The following is a 27,406-nucleotide window of genomic DNA, read 5'->3' as shown; positions in this document are numbered from 1 at the left end:
GGTGGTGGTGTGGGGGTGGGGGGTAGGTTCGATGTGGAAAACAGAGGGGGTATGTGATATTCGCTGGGAAACCTATATTCTCCGGGCATCGAGCATATCCCGTTGTCGTTGGTGTTTCACGCCGTGCACCACTCGAAATCATTTGGTCTCTCTCTTCCTCTCCCTCTTTCGCTCGCTTTTTGAAGGGCTTCAAAAAGCCCATGATCAAGCAAGCCTCCCCCCTCCCTCCCTGCCCCGCTCCCCTACTGCTACGGAGTTTACTCATCCCTCCTCCGGGCTGCAGAAGAGAATAGAACAGAGGAGAACGGAACAGGGAATAGAGCAACGTGTCGTGCTAGCCGGTAGAACAAGTCTCGCAGAACATGTCGCGCTGTCTTGTATACCAGTATCCGATTTATTTCAGATAATTCGTAAATACAACGATTGTTTAAAGTATTTTAAATAGTTTGCAGAGATTGTGAAGGTTTGGGAGCTGGTGAATTTGGCCATTTTGAGAGTGCTTTTTTTTTTTTGTTTAGACGGTGATTTTGGGTTATCGAGGGCCTGGAGATAATTCCAAGTGACTAGTGATTAGTGATAATTGTTGTTGATTAATTTGTGCGATATGATCAATTGGTGATGAATAATACGGATGAAAACATGAACGATGATAGTGGGTTTATGGGGGGACTGGGGCACAAATTGTGGGCCCAAGAGTGACAGAAGTTTTTTTGGACATTTTGGTGTGGGGTATTAACTGATTACGATTGTGATTTTTTTTTTTTTGGATTATTTGGGGGAAGTGGATGTTCTCAGGCGGATGCAAGAGCATCCTGTCTGCATGATTGTGGCACCAATGGGTTGCCTGGTGGGACAACAATCCACCGGATACTGAATGCACTCGTTCAGTGGATTTTTGGAAAAGTCCTGTTGAGTTTTATTGTGCCAGAGTCAAGATGATGTATTCACCTGATAAGATGATGGGGAGCAAGGGGCTCCATGGGGCGCCTATATCGGCACCTGGGTGCTTTCCATCTGGAAGATATTCACCGCCATCGTATCGCGCTGCGCCGGACCAAATGCCACCACCGCCACCGCCGAGGAGGTGCATGCCAAATCCACCGGTGAGTTATTTTTTTTGTTTTCTGTTTCATTTTGGGAACTATTTACTCGGAGGGAATTCAAGAACTGCCATCACGCTAATTGATCTTAAGATTTTGGTCGTGCCATTAAGCAAGTTCTCCGGAGTCTATCAATTGTAGGGGTAGCAATTAAGAATATACGGAATTAAGGACGAGCTATTCCTATTCATGCATTGAAGCCATGTCTGGCAATGAGATCCTATTATTACTAATCCATGAAGGACCTGCGAACAGTTGGAAACTAATTTTCAAATTGCCGTGTCAGAGATTTTATTTCGGTAAAAAATAAACGGGGACTGTGTGAATGGAACAAATATAAATATGACTAATGGGGATTATTGACTAAATTGACATTGATTCCCGCGTCATACTCTGAACTATTTCGGGGAGATTGCAACAGAAATGGGATAGGTGATTTTTATTTATAGAATTCAATCTGTCAAGGTGTGCTTTGCTGTAAATGAATTTTTTTACAATGAATTCTGGAGTGAGAACTAATTAGGAAAAATTAGGGAGTGATATGGAAAAAAACGGGGATTTGATGCAACGATCACGCAACAGCTCTGTTAAATTCACTGGACGAGAGAGAAAATTGATTGTCAGATATTAATTATTATCACAAATTCCTATCGTGCGGTAAAAGAAAATTCATTCAAAAATTGACGCGATTTTTTCTCAATTAATTATATTTTTTGGGTCAAATTGATCAAACATTGTGTTACCCCACTTCAATGTTTCGAATGGTAGTATTTTTTTTCTACGAATGAATAAAAAATAGTGCAGGGAAAAATTTTTCGGTTATGCAAAGAAAAGCGGAAGGAATGAGCGTCAGGAGCGGAATAGGTTACCCTCCACCCCCACTCCATCACATCATCCCACTCTTCTTCTGAGACCAGTGTGTTTGTGGCATCCACCAGTGTGTTTAGTTTATTCATGCGACGTAATAGGATAAAAACCGTCGGTACCCGTTGAGAGTCCCCAGATGAGATTACAGGGAGGTACTGTGTGCCGTCACCCGATAACAATCACACGTCTCACTTGATCGATTCTACTTTATTTCACTTTTTCATTTATTCATCTTATTTTCACAGCAGTTGATAGTGAAAGTTTTAAATTTCTGATGAGGGACTATGAACTAAAAAAAATTTCATAGTCAAATACAAATACAATTTTACTGTTTTTCCCCGCAAACATAATAGCGAATGTTGTTTATTTAAAGTATTTTTTTATTCTTCCCGGACGTATGGAAATGTTTATTAAAATCTAGAGAATCTGATGGAATTGATTTCTGTAAAAATTGCCCAGTTCGCAGAATAAATAATTATTTCCTAATTATTTGGATAGAGATGGGAGAGACGAGGATAAAATCCGCACTTATTGCGCCTTTAAGCCAAAAACGATTGAATGTTTAACAATTCTTAGGAAGTTCGCGAATTATTTATTTATTATGTATTTTTTCCCCTAAGATTTCTCAATCATCGGGGAAAAACTCATTAGTCTATAAAAACGGAATTAGTTTATCGACGATAGCTCAAGCTTTCGTCTCTGCATATTACCAGGGAGATGTCCACCGAGACCCGCAGTAATTTTGTCGAGAATGGGAGAGAGAGTTATAATCGTTATGCATGGAAATTAATGCAGCGGCCAAGCTGATCATTTATGAAAGCTGTCCCCCTCGCTGTGTGTAATTATTCAAGGCGTTGTGAAATCCCAATGAAATTATAACATTTCGATTTTACGGGTTATTTCCGCTCATTCAAACCAGTCTGGAATATCAAAAGACCAAATATGTCATCTGCCACGTGGAAATTATTTTTCCCACTTTATGCTCGGATTTTCCTGGCCGATTGATCGACTGTCATGACGAAAAATGAATAGACCGATTGTTCTATTAATATTCTTCCAATGAAGGGCATTGCCGGATAATTCGTAGACGGAAATTATAGGGATAACGTTTTTTTTCAAATAGAAATTTCCGACGAATGTCTCAACGAACTGTTTACATAAAAAAAATCATAATTAACCATTTGGTGAAATTGAATGATTTCTACTGGAAAATTTCTTATAAATGAGTGCGTTATTTTTTTAACACGAACAAAAATCAGTAGAATATTTTCCTTGCGGTTCCGTAATCTGTCAGTGAAAATAATATTTGATAAAAATAACAGAATAATTATCCATTTTTGGAAAACATGCGTAACTGTTCGGTAATTTTTACTGAATACTGTTTTGACCGGCAGATTACGGAACAGGCACGTTATTTTTCAAGAATTTTTCTCTCCCCGCGGCAGTCTTATCTTAAATTGATAAAAAAAAAAGGTTTCAGTAAAGTAATCCACCCATTCGTCCCCTCTGATTACCTCGAAGCCATAAATTTTTCACTAAATTCCAGAATATTCAACTGAAGTTAAAAGTTAAAGGGAAAGAAAAAGAAAGGAAGGAAAAAAAAATCTGGGAAAGTAACACATGTACCGATGCATAAGCTCGCCTGAATCGAGGAAATGGCAATTAATGTGAGCGATGAGCTGACCGAGAGTAGCCCTGGTTCCACTTTGCGTTTCGAGCAAAGGAGGGTGTCATCAGGTGTAGTACGTGGCCAACCGTACTCATGAGATTGCATAATCGATACCAGGACATGTACAACACCGGTTGACGGACCCTGATGTCACCTGGTTGTAAGTGATGTCAGGTGTTGGGGGAAAAATTCTCCTAAAGGGTGTTGTTACTAGAGGGTATTAACGAGCCAAACTGAACAGCTAATTCGGATATAAATTCATCTTCCCAATCATATTAAAAAAATATTTTTTTTACAGAGTAGATATGCCTTGAAAATCCAAAAATTCGTATTTTACAGAGGCCATTGTGCCCAATAGTTCTCCCTAAAATATTATTCTACCCCAATTCCCCCGTTTATCCGAAAAAAAAAATCATCATTCGGGTGTAAACCTTGTGTTCACTACTTACATCGGGATAAGAAAAATTGTTCCCGAAAAAAAGGGGGACAGGATAGAGGTATCTACCGCGTAGTAAAACTAGCTATCTCTCCTAGTAGGGACTCTGAGGGCATAGAAATACCCACGTTCGTCCCCGCACACGGGGCACTGGGGACACATAACGCTCCCCACTTACATCCAATCACTCCTGATTTATATTTACTACTCGCTTTGCCCTTATTTATTGTCCTTCACGGAGACGCGAAGAATAGTAGCGTTAATTTGGTCGAATTGAAAATAATGGCTTTGGCATACACACGAAAGGAGAGGAATGCACGCTAAGGAGGAGAGAAAAGTTATGTTGTTGCACGCCGGGGAATTGTTCTTGTTCAAATTCTACGAAAATTGATTATAATTTCGGTGGATCTGTACTCTCACATATTTGACCCGAATTCGGTCTATTTTTAAAAATTATTCTCCCATCAAAGCTGACACAATTGACATCGATTAATTTGTTGTTAAATTTCCCCAAGTTTTTGAAATTCATTGCCTGATTTTTTCATTCCAATTGGTATTTAAATTAAAAAAACAAATAGTAGTCAACTTATTTTTCGGGTGATTTACATGTCATACTGGTCGTCTCCATTTCCTTTCACGTCCTCATCATTAAAATCATTTGTTTTGAAGTGTTCATTAGATGGGTATACGATGAACATGATGATACTGGTTGTTATTCTCATGAAAATGTCCTTTTTATGTCGAATAATAACTCATCGCGTGTGTGTCCCTTCCCCTTCACCGAATTAGCCTTCGAAACATTAGTAGACTCTCTTACCGACAAATCGAGTATGAGTCTGGTTGACGAGGGGGCAAAAAGACACCCTGAAAGAGGGGTTCTAGCGTCACGTAAGTGGTTGGAAAAAGAGTAGTGGCAGAAAGAAGACTCGAGTAGCACTGGTCACGCACACTAAAACCTCATAATTACCATTTAGATTCTCTACAATTATATCTGAATTTCGCCTGTCATTTTGGGGTAAAAATAGACATTTTTGAAGTCTGACAAGACTCCAGAGCCAGACACCCCTCAATCTCACATGAAAAGAAAATTTCGACTTTTCTTTTTCCTCTCAAAAACACAATCAGAATCGTGGCCTCATAAATAACCCCGTTTATTCAACATTCAAAAATTCGTTGCAATCATCTGCAGAGTGCGAGGTTCATAATTAACTTCTCGATGAGAATTTATTCGAGTGACCACTAAAATCAAAAATCGTAATTTCAAATACTATGTTTCAATGCGATGGTTTTTCCCTCATATTTTTTTCAATTTCGTGATAAATAAATCAAGTGTCCGATTGATTTTACAGTAACTCAATCGAAAAATCAATGAACTTTGTAAGCTCCACATCGAAAATATCAGTGAGGATATAGCAATTGTTCACTGCTGATTGGAAAATACGACACTAGATACAAAATAATCAGTGAAGTTACCGATGAAATCCAGACATTGAGAGACAATAAATTCAGAGTTAAAGTTACCAAATGAATAATAAGGTATGGGTCAGATTCACACTCAGCCTCGCTCTCTGTTCTCCTCCATCCAGTGTCGAGATAAGAACTTCCCTTTAATTATTAATGGACATCCATTTTCACTTTGATACGTAGTCATTCACCATTCTATCATTATGATTAACTAATAGGCTTTCGATTCGGTAGATTGAAGAAAACGTCTCCTACTTCAATTAAAATTTGCTCATCACACATTACTTTTTACTAAATTTGGGGAAATTGGAGCAACGATAACTCACTAAAGACTTTTATAGAGCAGTAGGATAATTTAAAAAAATATTTCAGAGATTACCCGAATTTAGTGCAGCCTCATCCACTACTTTCACTCGGCTCTCTACAGCATTAAAAAGACAATATGCGTGAAATAAAGAGCAAGTCGAAAATACATGGAAAAAAGTGACTTCCGGCCATGCCTCGGTGTGGTTTAACGCTCTTATCATTATTTTTATTACGGTCCCCATAATGCCCCCAGAGTGTAAGCCCCGCTTTATCTTTTTTACCTCTATATACTTATACCATCCCTCTCGGTGGTTACTTCGAACAACGGGGGTTGGCTGGGAGGTTATACCGGAAATAAACTCAAGTGTATAATCACAATGGTACTTACGATCCCTCTTCAACATGAAAAATAATGAACTAGAGGTAAAAAAGAACATGTGTACCGGTTTCTCAGTGGACATTAAGGTGAGATCGGGGCAATTTTCCAATAGAACATATAAACCCTGGGGGAAACTTGAGTCAACTGCAATTGTAATTATTACCTCATTTGCGAGAAATTGGGGATAGAAATAATTCAATTCCCCTCCAGAATAAAATAATTCAATTATTAAATGACGATACGAAATTAGTTGAGTAGCTGATGATGAATTTTCAATTTTATCTGTCTAGTGGGAGTGATATAACTGTTGCTCTGAGACTGTCACGAAAAAAATGACGAGATTTTCCAACTGGCCGGACTTCACCCCGACTAATTGACCATAATTTTCCAATTTTTCCGCGTCCTACAACAGACACTGCTTATCATCCGATGAAAAAAAAAATCAGATAAAACACTTTACGTTCAGTTTCAAATAACTCAGTGAGTGGAATAATGAAATTAACTTGGATTATTAATCCTCATAATGTTTTAATCCCGTGAAAAACTTTGCCGCCGTCTGTCCGATAAAATGAATTCGCCCAGCAAAATTTCACTTTTTCAGGTTACCGATGGGTGAACGGTTCAATAATTCAATAATTTATTTTTGGCCAGTAATATGCGCCACAATCACCTCGTCTACCTTCCACGAGCTTTTCCTCTCAACTGTCGCCCGACAAGTTTCCCGCTGTCGGGATGACCTAGATACAATGATCACAGTAGTTATGGTGTCTACGGATTATTATTATCCAGAGGGAGATAAAAAATTGGGATTTGTGTAAACAAAAAGAAAGTATCGTCATTTTAATTTGTTTCAACTTCTCCTCTGTCTCAAGTACGAATGATTAATTCATTAGTTAAGATGCTGATTTATGAAAAATAGCATTGTCCACTAAGTCTCCTCCCTGTTTTCGTGAAATGGAAAAATTCCCCAGAAATAAAATAAAATTACGTGCTTGAGGGTGAAATTAGGGAATCACGGGGTTATTCAGGTGGAATTGAAGTGGCCCTCATGAGAATCAAGAGTCTATCATTACTACCATATGTCCTCTTCTCGATTAACATCGGCCGTGTGTTACATTCTCCCCCCCCCCCTATAAACCCTGTGCATTCGTCCACCTGTTTCTCTATGTTTACGTGCGTGTGTCCACGTACCAGTGGCTTTCAGCCTAGAATAAACTTACTGGGGCCGGGTTGGGATGTGTGTCACTCTTCAAACAGCCACGCGCTCCCACCCCAGTGTAATCTGCTTCTGTTTATATCCTTTATTCGTTTTCTTTACTTCATTTTTTTTTTCTTTTACCTCAGTAGAATCACAAAACAAATTCAGTAGTTTTACCGGGTTTCTTTGACGTATGCTGAGGGCTTTATAGCGGATGTATATGCATGAGGAAGCGATCGAAGGTACCTATCATGTCTCATGAATACACGGTCGTGGTATGGAAATATCTTGGCGGTCGATTTATTGAGGGGAGAAAGTGTTTTCACCTTCAAATTATTTTTTATTCCTCACTGAATTTGAAATCTAGGCTTTTTCCAATTATTTAAAGCACATTAATCGATAATTATTCATATCGGGAACTGCACTCAATTGAATTCCACAGAAAATGGCTATCCCCACGTTAATGAAATAAAAATCTAAAATATTCCCTTTATTTTCCTGACCAATTCTTAATTTTCTTCCAAAGTAAACAATACCACTCCCCCCCCACCACATCGAGATAATCTAATGAAATTTTTTAATCAACTGAAACCTCCGATTGACACTCGCAGTCACAAATTGTCGAAAGACAATCCCATACATTTCCGAAAATTGGCTCTATCCAAACGTCTCTGCCCGTAATACAGTAACTCAAGGGATAAAATCCCTTAATAAAATTATCGTCATGCTGTGTTACGATCACCGCGGACAAATCGACGTTTCAATTTTGTTAATGCTCGTTTGGGCATCCCGCAGGGGAATCCCAGACGATACCAAAGTATATCCGAGCGTCTCTCAGTGCGATGGAGCCTTCAACCACTCCCTTCCCCGAAGGAGCACATAACCTTTATCCCCGAGCTTTTGCACAGTTGCTTTTATTCTTCCTACTCGTATTTTCCTAACCCCTCTGAGTTACGTCGTACTCCTGATGTTTATATCCAGTGGCACGCGCTCGATGCGGTTGGCGATAGTGTGCACCACTTCTCCTTTTTTTTTTTTTTTCGGATGAGCTCGAGAGTTTTGACGATTGGGGTGTCACTGACACGTGCTGTCACGTGCCTCCAATCCACCTCGCCCACTCATCCCTGAACCCTGGGACCTCTGCCACGCGACCAACCTGTCATACGATTTACATCGATCTCTAAGTAGGGGAACACATTCCAGAATTATTGTGCGAGTCTTCCGCTGATATCAAATCACTCGGAAGGGGAAATGTAAAACATTCATTTGACAAATTGAATGAGTTAGTTTGGGTGTTGGTGACTGATTTTTTTTTTGATCGACGGAGTAATGAAATTGAGGGTGCAAGAGCTGCTGAACAGAACGGCAGTTGTCTGTACACGAGGAACAGTGATCAATAAAAATTACGAATTGCATTAGAATTTGATTTTCTCGTGCGTCAATTTCATGAGGAATTCTGCATAAAATTCTTGAAGAACTTTTGGCATTTTTTTCTTAGAAATCTTACAAATTTGGCACAATGATCCTGACGTCGGCAACGTTTGCCACGCCGATGTCTGTTTGTAAAATGACTATTTTTAATTAATTCTCGTAGATAGTTGCAACATTACTGCCCCAAATGTCAATAAATCACGGAATGAAATATAGAATTAGTCCGCAAACATCAATAATTAGCTCGTGGTCTTCCTTTGGCCTTCCGTCGCGAGTTGCTTATGAAAGGGGGTTCATGGTCGCGTTTCGCCTGTAGGTCATCTCCACTATTTACCAACACATAAACACTGAGTGAGTGTCAACAACGCGGAAAACGAGGCGGTTCGCTGCGGTACGGACTCACAAAGTCGAGTTTGCATTGATTATGAGGCCGCTGGCATATGCCCTGAACGACAGACCGGGATTCTCGCTCGGTTTGACACGAATGGATCATGCAATATTCTCGGCGGTTTATGCCCGACAGTTCTACAAGAGCTGCCATAGATTCCAAACATTCATCGCCAAATTTTGAAGAAAAAGAATATTTAAGAATTTTTTTTTAACATTTGACCGAAGACTAGATTTTTCGAGTAAATTTCTCCGGTTCGTTAAAAATTGGGGAAAATCCATATGAGTGAACGGAGAGAAAAATTATTGAAATATTACCTGTCTCTTCCGTAATCTGTTAGTCAAAATAATAATCAGTAAAAATGACGGAAGAGTTACGCATTTTTTCAGTGATCTTTCAGGAAAAAGACTGTTTTGACTGGCAGATTACGGAACTGGAACGTTATTTTCCAAATCCCATTAAAAACAATTCTATTACCGCAATTGATTTTACAATATTATCGGAAATTAATCTGACATTGCATTGAGAACGATAACAACAAGACAGCTATACCCCACATCCCTACGGTATAGAATGAGTAAATTCACCTGGTCTGCGCCCTCAATTACTTCACTATGAAAGGGACAAACGTGATACAGCATATCTACGATTTCCCTCGTCATTTCCGTTGAATTATCATCACAATCTCAATGAAAGGATCATCAAAACATCCTGAAACAACCTATAAATACTCTCCACTCGAAAATAATCTGGCTCTCCCTAGTCAACGTCATGACAATGAGCGCATCAAAAATAGCTCCTTACTGGATTATTATTACAATGTAGTTTTTGACTTGTGAAGTCAATGATACCGGTCAAAGAACCACTGCAATGTCTGGATTTTTGAACATTTTTTTCTCTTCAACTATTGCCGAATTGTTTATTTGCATCAACACGTCACTGCTCACTGAATTAATCGGTAACAATTACTGAATATTTAGTTCTTTTGAAACATTCCTTTCCGCTAAAAATTACTGAACCTCATTAATATCAAATCTATTGAACAAGAGTATGCAATTGAAAATTTCTAAATGTAAAATGGTCATACGCAGAATAAAAAACCTAAATTTTCCCCCTGCAAATCCCTGAGCAAATGATTTTACCAAATTTTTTTTATACTTTTTTAAAATGCCAGCCTCTGTCTTTATTCGCTGTGGAGAAACAGAAGGCATGTACAACCGCGGTATGTTGTCATATATGCTCAGTACATGGGTACCAGTGAGACGAAAGAGAAATTTTGGGAGAGGAAGAAGTGAGGCAGAATGCGGACACATCTAGAGTGCAGGAGAGGAAAGAGAGGGAGAGAGAGAGAGAGAAAGGAAGTCCGTGGGTTTTGAGTATGGCGGCTGTGACTATAGTGGATGGTGTGGATCGATGTAGAGAGCGTCGGGATCTGATTGGCGGGGCTGCGGGGGCGGAACGCAATGTAGCCAATCAGCGTTGGTGGCCTCAATACAGACACTAGACGAAATCACAGATTTTTTACACGCGTTCTCCGGTGCTATTCTGATGGGTTATACGGATGGCATATGGATGCTGATGATGGTAAATACCATCAAGAAAAATCCCATGTTTCTAGAAAATTTCCTTCAATTTTAATTTGGAAAGAACTGGACAAATCACGTCCTAATTCGCGATAATTAATTGCCCAGGGAAGGTAATTTTCCAGTCGATAAGTAAATTGATTATAGCCATGTGAGATAAAGGGAAACTGACAATTAGAGGTATTGTACTTGTAGATGTCTGTCTAATTATTTGATTTTGTAATGAAATTAGAGCGAAAAGAGACCACTTCGCTAATCAATAATTCTTGCTCTCGCACGGAGAGATAAATTATTTAAAAATTACGTGGGTAGTAAATTAAGAGGCGCTGAGACACTGCGCCATTTTTATTGTCCTGTACTTGAATAAATATGTAAAAAAATGAAAAAATCATTGATGCACTCAGTTTTCAGAATTTCAAAGTATTACAGAGGTGAAAATGAAAATTGAATAGGCGAAAATGACTGAGAAATTTCATGTAATTGCGTTTCTAAATTAAAAGCAAGAAGTAAATCCCTCTGACTATCTACGCCGCTGTTGCAAGAAAATTCTTCCGAGGGGTTTTTAGGGGATCTGAGTGGAAAATGGTCAAAAAATCAACTGAAAGAGCCGTGAGTTTTATGTGCACGTGGCGCGTCTACAGCGAATCAGAATATTACATTACGAAATTTCATAAATTCCCTTTAGCTGGGCTCTTAGGCGCTTCTCTCGCGCTTCATCGTGAACTCGTGTTTTTCTCGTGAAATAGTAATGTCGTCAGAGAGGGAGGAGATGGAGAAAACTGCAACATAAATCCGCTTCTACCTTGGGTTACCCCGTACGTTATATCTCAGTCCCGGAGGTTCGTCTCAGTTCCTTTATTCTTTGTATTTCTTCATGATTTTTTTTTTCGTCTCGACTGAATCAAACATTTTATGGAATTCATTGCGAGGGCATTCTATCAAAAATTTTATTCAATTTTTGTACAGTAAAATATTCCGTAGTGATTTTGACACCAAATTGACGTTCCGATCATTGACATTTCCGGTGTGAATCACACCTATCAATGAAAATAATATTATACGATTATCATTAAAAATATTCTCCTATCGTTATTGTAAAAATGTCCAGAAACGTCAAATTAATTTTTGTCCTCTCAAAGTTGATAAAAATCTATCATCACTTCCGGTGTGAGAGATCTTTTTTTAAGTATGATTAATTTTTAAAGGATTTTTCTAACTATAGTGACCCTCACTTGATCGAAGCCATTTTTTTCCAAGATTTTTTAATAATCCAAATGCCAAACATTAAAAAAATACCGAGCACCTGATTTTATTGCACCCAAGTCACAGTGAAATAACACGACTATCTCGGATTTTAAATAACATTTCGATTGAAAAATGTACCAGCCTTATATCAAACCCAAAAGGATCTACTGGGCACGCCGAGACCCGACAGGTGTTCAAACTTCTTTAAACGAAACCAGTGAATAATATAAACGGGTTGACAGTGACGATAGAGTAGAAGTTTCTTCGATTATAACAAAAGTGTACAGGGGAGCAGGGTGAGGCCACCCAGTGGCCCGAGGGCTCATTTGTTATTAACGAGAATTGCGATGAGAAGAGAGACGAGAACTATGTAGAAATGTAACATCAAGGGAGAGGAAAAGATGGGATAGAGATTTCTTCGGGTTTGGGATTGAGGATGAACGGTGGCACGGGAATGGTTACAGAGGGGTAGGGGGGTGAGAGGGGAGGGGTGAGAATGACGGGCAAAGTGCAGGGGACTTTGAACACGACTTCACACTTTGACTCGCACGACTCCCGTAAATCTAGGTAATTATCTGTGGAAGTTTGCGCTCTTTCTCAACGATAAAACTTGTGTCGCGTTCATCTCACGTTTTTTTTTTTTTTAGCAGAACGACTCGTCCGAGAAAGGAGTAAGGGGACAAGTGATATGAAAGGACAGACGGAAAATAGATTGTATTTATTTTTTAGTGGAGAATATGTCAGGTGATAAAACGAAGTTTCATTTGAATCACACGATTTTGTATTGTAATGGATTTGGAATCAACTATCAGGCAGAAATTTATGGAATTCAGATAAATAAATATATTTAAAATATAACGAATAATGGAAATTGCAAATGGCATATCTCGAGATTTTTTACACAAAACGGAATTTTCAAAACTTGACCTAAAAAATGCTTGATTGTCATTTCGTTCCCCGTTTGGCCCTCTAGAGGTCTAATTTTTATCCAAAATTTCTCTCCGTGTACTTAAAATTCTAGAAATAATTTTTTGACCGTGTAATGTAGCAACTCTTTCCGCAGAAAATTGCGGAAATGACAAAATACCAATGAATAATTTCCTATTGAATTTTCTCATAGAAATATCGCCAAATAATCGAGCAATGTTTTCATAACATTCGATATTTCCATTTATTGGCTGATTGCAATGAGCTTCAATTAAAATGCGACCCTCACTATTATTCTCCACAAATTACGAGAAAAAAAAAAGTTTAATTGAAAGGTCCATTATTGGGGTTTAAAATACATCCCAAAAGTGTGGTCTCCATTGTTCCTCAAATTGGGCGGTTGAAATTTGCTCAAAGTGGTTTTCGTGGAAAATCAATTAGCCAGGAAATCGATTGACTCCACAGCACATAGACTTGCCATCGAACAATATATTGAATACGGTATATATGAGCTTAGAGTAGCTGCATATAGTACAAGGGAATGGAATACATATATCGGACGATGGGTGGGCAGAGTTTATCGTGTATTCAGGGTAGGCCCTGGGTACCGGTGGTGGAAACCATCACGATACAAGCGTTCAACATTTCGAGAGCGCAGAATCGTTGGCTGTCCGAAGCCGGCAATCACGCGATGCTCCTCGCGTTATCTTCTCCCCTGCTGTAAGGGATGATACGGACGTCACGTACCTCAGCTCTTTGGTATATACCAGCCATATATGCCGCAATTTCGTGAAATTGCGGTTACCTCGGTATTCTACGTATCATTCGGGTTATATACGTCACACTAAAAATGAAAATACAATTTTCTTCTTATTTCTTGGTGAATCATTTTTTTTTTTCTCTCTAGACCTCCCTCCCCTGTACTTCGAAACTAATTTCATGAGAAAGGGATCGTGGAAACAACGGAGACGAGAATTTTGTGTGATCATTACCTCTAAATTTCGATGATCACGCAAGATGATGATTTTAGGAAAAATTTTGGCAAAATTTAGGGAGGGTCGTAGTCAGCCTCCGCTTTTTTTCAGTTTTTATATGCGCGCGAGTGAAAGACGATCATATATATATATGTGATTTTTTCGCTCATTGTTAAGATCATCAAGATTACAAATTCCATTTTTTCCAATTTCCCCTGAACCTACCAGTCTCTCTGGTTTTATTGAATCCCTCGTGGTGGTGGGAAAAAAGTTATTTTCAAAAAGTGCAAAAAAGAATGGAAAAAACATCGAACAATTCAGCTGCTTAAAAATTCAACAGTAATATAGGTATATTGCCATGCAAAAGTGCCGTGCAATGTTACTCTCCCGTACCTTCATTCTCTCCTCTTCCCCACTTTTTTTTTTCCTCTTTTTTTCTTCCGCCTCTCTACGTTGCAGTATGAAATTTTCCCGGGGTGCGGGACGAGCTCGTTCGTCGGCCGCCGCGATGCAATCTCTCATATCGCGCGCACGAGTATAGAATTCAATCAATGCTCGACCGGTGGTTGGTTAATCGGTCACGTACATCGTTGGTGAGTCCGACGAGGGGTGAGAAGGGGGATACGGGCCGTCGGTGAAAATAAAATTGCCAAGTACCGAACGATGGGTTTCTCTCGTGTGTATACGTGTGACTTTCACTGTTTGTACGGATACACATGTTGAAGTTTAAATGCGTTAACTCGAATCGCGATAAAGAACAAAAAATTGAGGGAAATTAACTAGATCAGCGGAGACAGAAAATCTGATGGCAAATGGATTTCCTCTTTTGAAGAAAAAACTAAAATAAAAATATCAAATTCAGCATAACAATGTAAATAAAAAATTTATCTATTGATTTGAATTTTAGTTTTCGTAGGTTGCACCTTGTTTTCTATTAATGCGCAAGCCGTGAGTGTAATACATTGTTATCTTCATAAATAAACAACACAGTAGTCAGTCTGTGTGAAAAAATTGGTTTCATTTTCGCTCATTTGTTAACCAGAAAATAGTCTTAATCACAACAATAAAAATATCGTTAACAGACTTCTTTCAATTTGCCCACTTATCATCTCCCTGATTCTCCTCTTAATCCATTATTTTCCATCTACATAATCCAATAATTGCAGTGTCCATTACGTCTCCAATAATTCTCAAATAATCATATTAACATTCCCATGCAGCCAGTCTGTTGTATGAAAATGTTAATATAATTTCTGTTCATTTGAATCCGTGGAAATTTCATTTCCTTCCCATTCCCTATAGATTATCCGTCGCGACAGGTTAATTTCAATCCCAAAAATACGAAAGTCGAGACCTAAAGAACCTTTCGAAAAATAGATATTCAGACGTCGATCTATTGAAATTGAATTATCTAATGCTGCATAATGGTTGGATTCCCGAAGTAACTCGTTTAATTGGTAAGAGCGTTGCGACGTCCAAATGGCCCGATTCCGTCAATCTTCTGGATCACTACCACCACTTTAAATGTTCATATTACCCGCCAGTGGTATTTCAATATTTATCTCCTCATACCTGTCGAATGGGGTCAACGGTGATTGATTATAAATTTCATCAGAAAGCACAAGGGACTTTGAGTTTTTCTAGAGGTGTAGCTTCACAAACAGTTATGAAAAATTATGGTCGAAGGGGTAAATAGGTGAGTGATAACAGGAATGATGGACAAATTGGCACTACTACTGCCCTTTGCTTTATTCACCAAGTTGAAGTGATAATTCACCTCATCGATCTGCATAATTGTTTACGAGCTGTCGTCTAGGCATCCACCGCCAGTCGATCCACCCTGCTGAAGTCCTATTTTTATTGTTTGTCAATTATGTCAATCAATAGCAGTCTAATTGCCATTCTACATTCGGCTGAAGAACAGAGGTGCGAGCTGTTCAACTAATCTGATAGATGTTCAACTAATGTGAGATTTAAAATGGGAAATGATGCGGGGAAAGGAGTCCACAGGGAGAGATGAAGTTTAATAAAAATTATGCACAAGTTCCGTAATTCGCAAGCGAGAATGAAGCTCCGATAAATAGTAGGGAACGCTCCGGCAATAATCCACGAGTTACTTCTATTGACTTTTACGTTAATAATTTGAATCTTTTATTTTTATTGCAGAGCCGGATACTGGAAGATGCCTCGATCATGTGTAATTCCTGGTCACCACGGCATAATGTGAGTATTCAATTAAATTTAAGACGCTGGATAATTTAAAAAATCGGATAATGTATCTACAAAGAGCAATATTCAGTAAAAATTATGGAATAATTCACGACATGAGCAATGGGAAATCGTATTCTGACTTCTAGTTTTAGTTATTTTTCCTTTCCGTGGGAATTCATGACCAGATAGTCTGGTCAGTTTGGCTCAGCTTTCGCTAATTATTTTGTTAGACAAACTTTCATAAAAAAATATCAACCTTCTGTCCTCAAGCTGCTAATTTCTGGGATAATCGCCCAACGACCGAATTTCTGATAAAACAGACCCATATAACTGCCCTATAATACTTTTTCACGACTTGAAACCCACTTTAATGGTCCAAAAGAAGAAGCAATTCCACCGTTAGTATGAGGAAAATTGTAAAATTTATGTTCAGATACATGAAAGAGGGGGTAGCTGCATCAGCTACCAAAGAGTTCGTGAAGTTTGAGGGTTTCAGGTTAGTGTACACTCAATGCCCTCTTTTCTCGTAATATTTATGTTTTACGGAGAGGGCGCACACGTAGTTATACCGGTAGTGTGGCCGACATAAACTGGCTAACTCGCGGTTACGATTATGGCCAGAGGCAAATTGATTATTTAGATATACGATGGGAGACCTAACGCTGGCTTTTCCAGTAAGGATAGTTTGTGCGCCATAAAAACCGGAGTCGAGTGTCACTTATGCTTTTTACGGATCCGCTTGGACACCTGTACATTGCGTCACCCCTATCCTTACCCCTCGGTTTGTTAGCTTTTCGCCTGTGAACAATTAGTCTGGCTATTTTTTTAAAGCATAGACGCTGTCACATGAGAACAGGGGAAGGATATTTTGTTGTTAAAAAAATGGAAAAAAAGTTCTTTTAAATTGTGAGGTATCTTTTCCTCGTGAGAGGAATGACTGTCCCTGCAAAAGGTATATCGAGCCACTTCCTCTCCAGATATATTAAATATTAGATTTGCTCACATGACTAACTATGGGCAAAGTCTCGTCCAAAAGCAGCACTTGTGATATCCCCGACGACGAGTTCGCCCCCTACATCGTCAGTCATTGTTTCATAATGCATTGCCAGGGTAAATGTCATTCGATCTATCATCTAATTGCTTGAAATTTTCATATCTCGCATAACTCAAAACATTTAGGTCACCAGATTCCATTTTTAATCTCGTATATTTCAAGTCAGACGGCTTAATCATTAATCGATGTTCGTCTGCTCCATGCATAAACCATTTCGTCGCTCTCTATTATTACATTCATCTTCGAATGAATTCATACCGCTCCAATGCTTTAATCGTTAATTCAAATTAAACGGGAAATGTAAATTTTCAATGATGGACAGAACTTTTCTACCCATTTCTACCTCCAACTTGCGAGTGCTTTTTGATCGTCTTCCACGTACACATCATCAAGCATCGTTGTGAAGGAGCGTCCTCTAGACACAAGGCACTCCGCCATGCACGAACCAGTCTGCTCGTTTTCGTGTCAGCTGTCACATTTTCTGGATGATTTTATTTATTCATGAAATCGAGACTACGATGCTCGTTTTATACCTGTACCAGTAACTCCATACTTGTATGTGTATAAATGGCAACTTGGTAAGTTTGTTTCAACAGTGGTTGAACAGAACAACCTGGACCAAAAAGCTTAGGATGTAGGTTAGGGGATGAAAATAACGTGAGGATTGTGCCAATTACGAAGAATTTCAGACAATGAATTTTCATGAAAGAGGATATCAGAATTTCGGAGATGGATGCTGGGATGACAACTTGCAATCTCATCGACGGATGAAAATTGATGGATCGATTCGTCTATTTGACGGAATTATTCATACCCGATTGTCTGAAACTGATGAAGCTCTTCCAGTAACCAATGGGAGTTCAAATGGGTTCACGATAATCTGTTTGATGATATCGTAATTGAAGTTGTAACAATTGGGCTGATATCTAACTCCACAATTCTCTTCATGAATGAATTTTCGTGAAGGATGAGGAAAAAAATGCCAGAACTTCTCGTGATTTCTGTGAAATCTTCAACGAACTTCAACAAAAATTTGGAGCACCAGAATTTTTCTTGAAAATTTTCTCTCCGTATATTTCTACCGACCCACAAAGTAGTCTATTCTCATTCAGTTCAATTACCCATCGTCTGAAAATCGCCACATTATACCCCCTATTATTCGTACCACTTAAACCTCCAATTTCTCTTACTTCCACATCTCCCGAGAGAATCACAAATAAAACCCACCGGGATTTTCGTGTGAGATAATTCAATTGTAATTGCCTAATTTCTTAACGTTGATGGAAAGACGAAAAGAAAATAACTGGATGAGGTTGAGGGAAAAAAAATAAAGTGGGAGCGAAGATATGTCGGTGAAAAAAATGACTCTATTAGCGCTTGGACAAGAGGGGGGAAACTCGAGGTACAACACAGCAACAAGTTTAACTTGATGGTTAGGGGGCTGCTAACAACGCTTCTTAACAAGAGCAATTTGTACTCCATTCCGGTGATGTCCTTCTTCGCCTTACTCTGTTAACCATACGCTTCTTTAACAATGAGGCGATCCCTCTTGATGCTCTAGGGTTGTGGATTAATCGTGTCGTTAAGGTGGGCGAGAAAAGAGTCATCTGTCTTTGTGGGGAGTTGTTTCAACGATGAAAAGGTGAATTATTTACAAGTTTTTTTTTAGAGGATGGAGTTTCATGTGGATATTGTTGGGGGGTTCTTGGATACAACTACCTCAATGTGCTGAACGAAAACGATATTAAATAAGTCCGAAAGAGGTCGAGGTTTACACCACAACAGTACAAATTATGTAATTCAAATTCACTTCCCAATTATGGAATAAATACCACGTTATTGATATTGAATTAAATATACTGTGATCATAAAAATGTAAAGGGCCACCGTAAATCTATTATATAGATACGCAGAGAGAATCATCCAATGAAAAACTGTAGTGCGTAATTTTTTCGTACGATAATTCCATAATTTTTAGTGACTATTTATCTTCGTGGAGTCACGTCAGAATAAAATATCAAAATCAAAGTCAATTAAAATGAAGTGAAAAATTTTATTGGCTAATCGTAGTCAAATCCCTGGAAGGAACCGAGTAGCTTGAAGTGTCACAAAATGAGAATATAATAGAGCAGCAGGAGAAAGTGTAAGTTGGAAAAGAAAGCAAAGGGGAAGTTCATAAATAATCGAAGTGCCCCTCCCCCCTCCCCTTCCACCGTACTACCCGCGGGCACGACGGTGCTTTTCACATGAAACATTGATCGGTCTATGCGGACGTTACGGACCGTAATGAATATATCGTTGCACATAATAAGGTAGATTTCCAGCTTGAGGGTAAATTTGTGGGGACATACACTACTCCCTGATTTTTTTTTTCTTCATCAGTAGTCAAACAGTATGGATTGTCGAGTAATATTACTTCTATAAATTAATTATTAAAATTATTTTCTCATTAATTTCAGGGTGATATTTTTGGAGGTCTCAACAGTGGTCTTCAGGACGGTTTGTTGTCAAGGGCGGAGGCACTAGCTGCCGATTTAGGAAAACACAATGCTGGCACGCCAATGCCACTTAAGCATGATCCGGTATCGGTTTATCATCATGGCGCACATATGGGAAGTCCGCACCCCAACAATCGGCCTCATCACCAGGTACAATCACACCTATTTGTGAGTCTGACATTTATAATAATATCATTAATATTTAAGTGATTCGTTTGGTTAATATCGAATGCTAGAATCTGTTTTCAACGCGATTCTCAAATTGATGGAGGGAAAAACAAGTTTATTCTAGCACTCGATTGATAAGTTTATGTGAAAGACTCGTTGACATTTATAATTGGGAAAAACTTCAGCGCACGGAGAGGAAAATCTTTAAAAATCACGTGTCTGCTCCCTAATCTGCCAGTGAAAACAATATTCGGTAAAAATGACGGGACTTTTCGTCCTAAATTTTGCTCAACGAGAGAAATTGAATTTTATATCTAATAATGTTAAAGGACCGATGATTTTCGAACTGAAGACTATCTGAGGGCCTTTTACAAAGTCAAAGCCAACTTCACAAACTAATGGAAGTTGTTTTGACGATTGTACACCAAAGGGGACAACTGAAGGGCCATTATCTATTTCTTACCCCTTTACCAACACTACTAATTAATATTTCACCGAATCGATATTATGAAAAACATGAGCTTGGGCTCCAGCTGGGGATTTTTAATGCCATGAAAAATATCAGAAAAACATAATGAACCATACAACGACAATCGATAATATTTTCCCAACATTTCTCCCCGTGCAATTAAAATCTTAAGACACCCTTCAATGCATTCTCATTACATTCAAACTCGTCCCACCGGATTAGTTCACTTATTCGTAAACACAAGTCCCTGGTCGTTAACTGTGCATTAAATTATCACCACACGAGCAACCCCCAACCTCCAACTATCCCCCTTCTATCTCCCTCTCTCGAATGGGTCCAGTTCCACCCGTATGATTTGCCTTCGCAGATGGCTGGGGCGTTAAGTGTCGCATAAAGTTGGCTTTTACACGAAAAACACTGACGAATTCAATAAACGTGATATAGTTGGTGGATGGGTGTTTTGAAAGGGCTCGACATAACGAGTTTTTGGATACTCTCAATTCATGACTGGGGACAGACCACTACGATGAAGGATCGACCAAGTACAGAGCGAATTGACTAGGAGGGAGTGCCTCTACTGCCTTGAATAACCCTACCGTGCAGGGTGTCAGCATAATGATGAAATATTGCGTGGGTTTTTCCCGGGAGTATCACATATTCGTCCCAGACTGTGACGAGGTATATACTTTGGTAACGGGAATCGTGTTTTCCTGGTGAGTCTGTCTCACCCCAATTGCAATTCGATTCGAATATAACTGCGCCATTTGGAAGGGCGGGGGGGAAAATGAGGGGAAAAGACAATTTTTGTGGAGAAATAGATGAGGGGGAATCAAATATATCTGGTCGTTTTATTTTTTTTTATCACCGATACAGGCTTAACCACTTTGGTACATAAATATAAATTTTTCATATTTATAACCTGGCACGTGAAAATTGGAGAATTTTTTTTAGAGGAAAGAATTTTAACCGATGCGTCAAATTCATGTAGAATCCAAATAATCAGGGAATATTCATTTGATCACTGACAAAAATCTCATCAAAATTTAATTACCAAAATTATGGACAAAGTAAATAAAAAATTTTGATCTAACGATGAAGGAAACTACTTCCCCATGTAATTTAACAGCAATGTACCCCATTAGAGATGTTATCTACTTGTATATTGATGAAGCTGCTAATGAAGATCGACAATATTCATCATTTTAAAAATATAAGGGGAGCTCATAAATAATTTGTAGAGCGAAGTACCGGTACTGGTGAAAAGCATGGTCACGGCACGTGCCTGGTGCATAATCACGCGTGGCTACATACGCACGTATAGCTCTTGCTAATACAAGAATTAACCGCCACTTTCCTCCCTCACCCCATGTACACCAATTTGTGGCATTAAAATTTATGCAACATTCATATGGTGAATCGAAATCGGTGCAAGTATTATTTCATTTTAAATGAATCAGATAATGAGTGTAACAGGTAGATGGGAGTTTAATGCGATGATAAGTGCACAGGTAAATATTTTTTTTTTGCAGTTTTTTCTTGTGTCAATTTTTAGAGTTACTCCTGACAGTTGGGGTGAAAAATATTTAAATTCTTCTACAATGACTACTACGAAATCAGTCGAATTCGGGATTGTTTCATTTGACGACTAATATTATAATTAAAAGTATAAATGGAATATTGCAAAATGATAAATACTATCCTGCCCCAATATCGTTCACGGAATTATTTTTATTTAGATAATAAAAGTTATCAGATTTCTTAGGTAATTTAAATATCAAATAATTTTTAATAGAAAGTACGACTAGGTTCGAAACACGTGCCCAGCGGGGGATTGTTACTGACGAGAAAAGGCTAGTCAACCCCTCGTGTACCCTATGCCTACATGCTCTTCGATGGGAATGGCAATTAAATTATTGAACTTGTCTCGAGTCACGAAGGGAAATAGGCCCTGGCGTGGCTATATTTCCGAGATTAATTCTGCGCGTTGTTGAACTTCCGCAACTTTTGCCGATTGCATCATTAATATGAATACATACGGAACTGACACACTTAATTTACCATCATTTGACATAACTTATATTAAATGACTAGATCTAATTAATTTTAAATTCCGTTTGAGGGTCACTAAAACATGAAAATAATGGCGACGTTATTGCTCGGATTTTTCAACAAAATTTTAGTTCATGCATTTCGTTATTCTCCGAAAAATGTCTTATACAGCCGGTGGTTCCTAAAAATTTCCCCACAAACGTATTCGACTCATCTCATTATCAAATCTTTCGTCCAAATTCCCCCCAAAAAAAAACCGGATCACTGATAAAAACCGAATGTGTAAATTTTCAACAATATTGGTGGCCCTCATTAGCATAAATCCCAGAACCAAAACCAACGACGTGCGTCAATTAAAAGTCCCTCGCTCGTTGCTTGCAGATGAGTCATCCGGGTATGGAGAGCCTGGACATGCTGGATCCAGCGAATTCGATGACAACTCTAACACCAATGTCGGAAGGTGGTGGCGGTGGAGGAGGTAATCACCACGGAGGCATTCATGGGCCCTCCGTCTACGGCGGTATGAATGGAATGATGAGCCATCATCATCACGCCAACATAGCCGGTAGCGTACCCCATCCGCACCATCATCCTGCAATGGCAGCAGCGGCGGCGGCAGCAGCAGCCGCCGGTCTCCATCCTGATGCCGACACAGATCCACGTGAGCTCGAGGCATTCGCCGAAAGATTCAAGCAGAGGCGCATTAAATTAGGGGTCACCCAAGCCGACGTTGGCAAAGCCCTGGCTAACCTAAAATTACCTGGAGTAGGTGCCCTATCCCAATCAACGATATGTCGCTTCGAATCCCTGACATTATCGCACAACAACATGATCGCCCTCAAGCCAATTTTGCAGGCATGGCTGGAGGAAGCCGAGGCCCAAGCGAAGAACAAGAGACGCGATCCGGACGCACCCTCGGTACTTCCAGCCGGTGAGAAAAAACGAAAACGTACGAGCATCGCGGCACCTGAGAAACGCTCCCTGGAAGCATTTTTCGCGGTACAGCCGCGACCGTCGGGTGAAAAAATTGCAGCAATAGCGGAGAAACTTGATTTAAAAAAGAACGTGGTGAGGGTCTGGTTTTGCAATCAGCGACAAAAGCAGAAGCGTATGAAATTCGCAGCTCAACATTGACCCGAGGGTGGCTTGTGACAGCAGAATTGACTGTATCCGCCGCCACAGCCGCCATCATCAAATCTCGAGCCAAAGCCTGAACCGCTCAGTGAGTACTCCGGTTGGCCCTGAACACACTATTCCCAAAAATGTGTTTCTTCATCATGATTACAACGCGATGTGGTGCGTATGAAACTGTTGTCATGAGCTCCCAACGGCGTAAACCAATTTGCCAGGGCTCACACAAACATGAAACTAATAAAAATGAACGAGAACGTTGAGTGTAAAGTTGCTGAACTGTCCACCGAGTGAGCAGTAAAAAAAATAATAATAAAAGAGTGATTATTTTAAAAGTTGTGGTGAAAACAAAACGGCGGAACAAAAAAAAAATGACCGACAAGTTTACGAGTCGGTGTTCTTCGTACAGTGGTGAAAATACACGCATACGTTCGTGGTAGTTTGTGATCGATTGGACATAACCCACTTGGATAGTCTATAGAACGAGTGGGAAAAACTCTTTGAAACCGGAAGTCACGGAGGGACAATATTTCCAAGTCCAAACGGAGGAAAAAGAGAAATGGGTAGACGCAGTGTCACTGGTCTCCCTCCCTCCCAGCCATACCGTGTACTCCAGTACGATTTCCCACGCTTTGTGTCTCTCTTACTGGGTAGTTTATACCATTTAAAAGCAGACGAACGTATATAACACAAAAAATATAGGCATATGCGCACACGTGTATATATTACACAAGTATAGAATATACAAGAAATAAAGAAGAAAAGGGAAATACACATAGAACTAGTCACATTCGCTTGGAAAAAGTACAATTTCAGGGGTTAGAGAAGATTATGGTGTTTTAAAATGAAAATGGAATGACGGAGGAAAATAACAAAATTAATGAAAAGAGATAACAAAAATTAATGATAATATTAAACTCATTATGTATTTGTTATTAGAGTCAATGCGTGAATAACGATTCACGCGGAAAGTGATATTAATACTAATGAATGAGATTGATTAATTAGTGATGATTTAATGAGGATAATTCGTATTTCGTGAGGACCAGGGATTTGGTGAAATTGGTGGTGTCAAGGTTGCAATGCAGAGCCAAGTGTTGAGTAGTGATATTGGACAATCAGTGAGAAGACTGTATTATATCATATCGAAATGATTCCTTTAGAGATTAGTCACACACCCATAACTTATCATCATCGCGGATTAATCTGTGGGAGACAGAAATTACAGAGTTGGATTTATTTGACTAATTTGATCGGAATATGCCTCATCTCGTTCCTTACGTTCGCTCTGATTGTCTTCAATTAAAGGCGAGAGATTCTTGTGTGGGTGAATTTTATGAATAAACAAAAAAAAAATGCAAATACGCGAATCGTGCGCATTCAGCAATAACAAGTGACATAACATAGCATCAATAAAGTTAATAGTGAGGGGCAGGATTTATTTGTAAGCTGTACAAACGTAGTGTAAGTCATTTTTTTAGAGGGACGACAAGTCATGTCCCAGTGAGATGATAAATCATTTATTTCTTGATCTCCTAGTTCAGAGTATGAATGGATGATTTTTAGTGCAATATAGTGTAATTTAATAGTAGGACAATTCGATTGTTTTATTTCTGTCATTTTCTTTCGCAAATATGAGAAATAGGAGGAAAAGTTACAATTTCATTGGCGTTTCCATTTGATATATTTTTTTCGTACCATTTCCATGTCCACAGGAAGAGTAGAACTGAAAATATATTTTAAATGGTACCACCAAAGGAGTTGTAATGATGCCAATGGGAAAGAAAATTTTTAATCTTTTTCAATGCGACGATCCAATAACTCAGAGTTATGATTGTTATTTTTTCATTATTTAACGTTCTGTGATTTAATTTCTAGTCTTTTTTGTTACGATTATCGAAGGGCGATTCGAGTTGATTAGTGAAATTTTTGTTCAGTCGACCTACCACATGACCGGAGGATTATTCTCAATGATGACAGGTATTCTGTAGGTATCAAACACAGGGTAACAAGTCATATCGCAATATGCTTTTAAGGGTAATTCTTACTACGTGAATAAGTATATATGTATATTGTATATATATGTATACTTATGGAGAGAAAGAGTAATGGAGCATGCAATGCAGTTTTTGTTTTACTAACATGCATCATGAACCTGAAAATATTTGATATTAATTGAGTAATTATTTGATGAATTAACGTCATTGTTTCGTTCGACTCTACTCGAATTCCAATGAATTTAAATTCTAAACGAGAACATTTGGTTAAGTACATGATGCACCTCATGAAGTACATGATATTCCCATTGTTTTTGTAACATAATTAGATAAATCGAACACTCCATCGAACAAGTAATTCCAAATAATTTTGAAGAATGTAAAATTGAATTGAAATTATGTACGCGCGTAAACCACAATTTTTTTGTATAAAAATTAAGAGGGAATAAACCGTGTTAAGGAGTACTATACATAAACTATAGCTACCTTTAATTTAAATGTTTATACAATTTTAATGAAGTACGGAAAATTCACATAACATGAAACACTGAAAAAAAAAACCAAAGCCAAAAGAATTGTTGAAGACTGAAAATTCCCTCGCAAATAATTTCATTTAATTGTCTCATTAATTTAACCAATATCTGCAAGAGAATTTTCAGTCACTGAACGACGTATAAGATTGTAACGAAGACATATCATAAAGAAAAATGAGAAAAAAAAAATATTAGTAAAATTGCCTGACAATGTAGAAATTAATGTGCGAATACGTTGCGTGCAAATTTTTATAGACGTGGAGATTGGGCTAAAGAAAGTATCGAAAAAAAAATGTTTTTTTCTATTGATAAATAAAAAAAAAATATTGCTCGAATCTGTACATATTTGGCTGATTGTAAATGTACTTATTGTAAATTGTTCTTGTAAAAAACAAAAAAAAAACCTTAATTTGCCAGCGATCAATCGCGAGATATTGTCTAGTGAAAAATTCAATTGGGCTTGAAATATTTATATCGATATGTTACCGGGTGTCTGTCATTCTCGACAACAGACATGATAGACACCCGTATTTGTATATTTCTCCTCAATCGTTCGGAAGCCGTCGTAACAGTTGTACGTGAGCACATATGTATTGTTGGAACGTCAACGAAAAACAATCCACAATAAATGAAAGACCTGACAGCAAATTCTGTGAAGAAATAAAAAAATCTCAAAATTGCACGCAATGTAACCCGGGGGGGAAGATGAATGAAAAACGCAAAGATGATTTTGTCTAAAATCGAGTGAATGCTTCTCCCCCTCTAACTGTATATATCATGTGCCATAACTCATTTTACCATTAAAGAAAGAAAAAACTTCGTGTCCAACTTTGTTCCAAATACCTACTCAACTATAAATAATATATAGTATAATAAAATGAATCTCGATGTTATTGATAAAATATATTTCTATTGATTTTACCTATTCCCCACTGTCCCAATCCGATTTACAAACTAATCAAATAGAATTTGTGGCCAAAAAAAAAATTTAATCATCAATCACAATTGAAACCACTGGGTTCACGTGTGTCACACAATTTATTTTTATATCCACTTGAAATCCGTACCTCGAGCGTCGATTGCGTGCAGACTGCCCACCACTTCTTTGCACAAGAATTATAAATTTATAAAGTAGTCACGAATCCGGAATCAATTCCCATTGTCTATCGTCCAGTGACATAGCACAAATGAGCAAAGAGAAAAACAGAAATAAAGGGGTAGATAGAGTAATTCGAAAGAGAAAGAGAGAGAAAAAGTAAATCAACAAGAAGAAAAATGAGAGGGAGATGTTCATATAGACACAACCCTGGTTTGTGTCGTTACTCCAAT

General features: G+C 38.5%; 1 protein-coding gene across 4 annotated transcripts; it reads left to right on the top strand.

The window, feature by feature from the left end:
- Window positions 1–75: 75 nt before the first annotated feature.
- On the top strand, window positions 76–26,979 carry LOC135162525 (inhibitory POU protein). 4 transcript variants are annotated; one of them, XM_064121118.1, is made up of 4 exons: window positions 76–1,103; window positions 16,134–16,190; window positions 19,692–19,880; window positions 22,798–26,979. In XM_064121118.1, the coding sequence occupies exons 1-4, from the start codon at window positions 936–938 to the stop codon at window positions 23,548–23,550; spliced, it is 1,167 nt and encodes a 388-aa protein (XP_063977188.1). In that variant the 5' UTR covers window positions 76–935; the 3' UTR covers window positions 23,551–26,979. The 4 variants fall into 4 exon arrangements, with proteins under 4 accessions (XP_063977188.1, XP_063977185.1, XP_063977187.1 ...); XM_064121115.1 differs by having other exon boundaries at window positions 22,777–26,979; XM_064121117.1 differs by having other exon boundaries at window positions 19,692–19,898.
- The last annotated feature ends 427 nt before the right edge of the window (window positions 26,980–27,406 follow it).

This window comes from Diachasmimorpha longicaudata, chromosome 5, assembly GCF_034640455.1.
Source record: "Diachasmimorpha longicaudata isolate KC_UGA_2023 chromosome 5, iyDiaLong2, whole genome shotgun sequence".
NCBI lineage: Eukaryota > Metazoa > Arthropoda > Insecta > Hymenoptera > Braconidae > Diachasmimorpha > Diachasmimorpha longicaudata.
The sequence above is the reverse complement of the archived record's forward strand: the minus strand, read 5'-3'. Positions and strand labels throughout refer to the sequence as shown.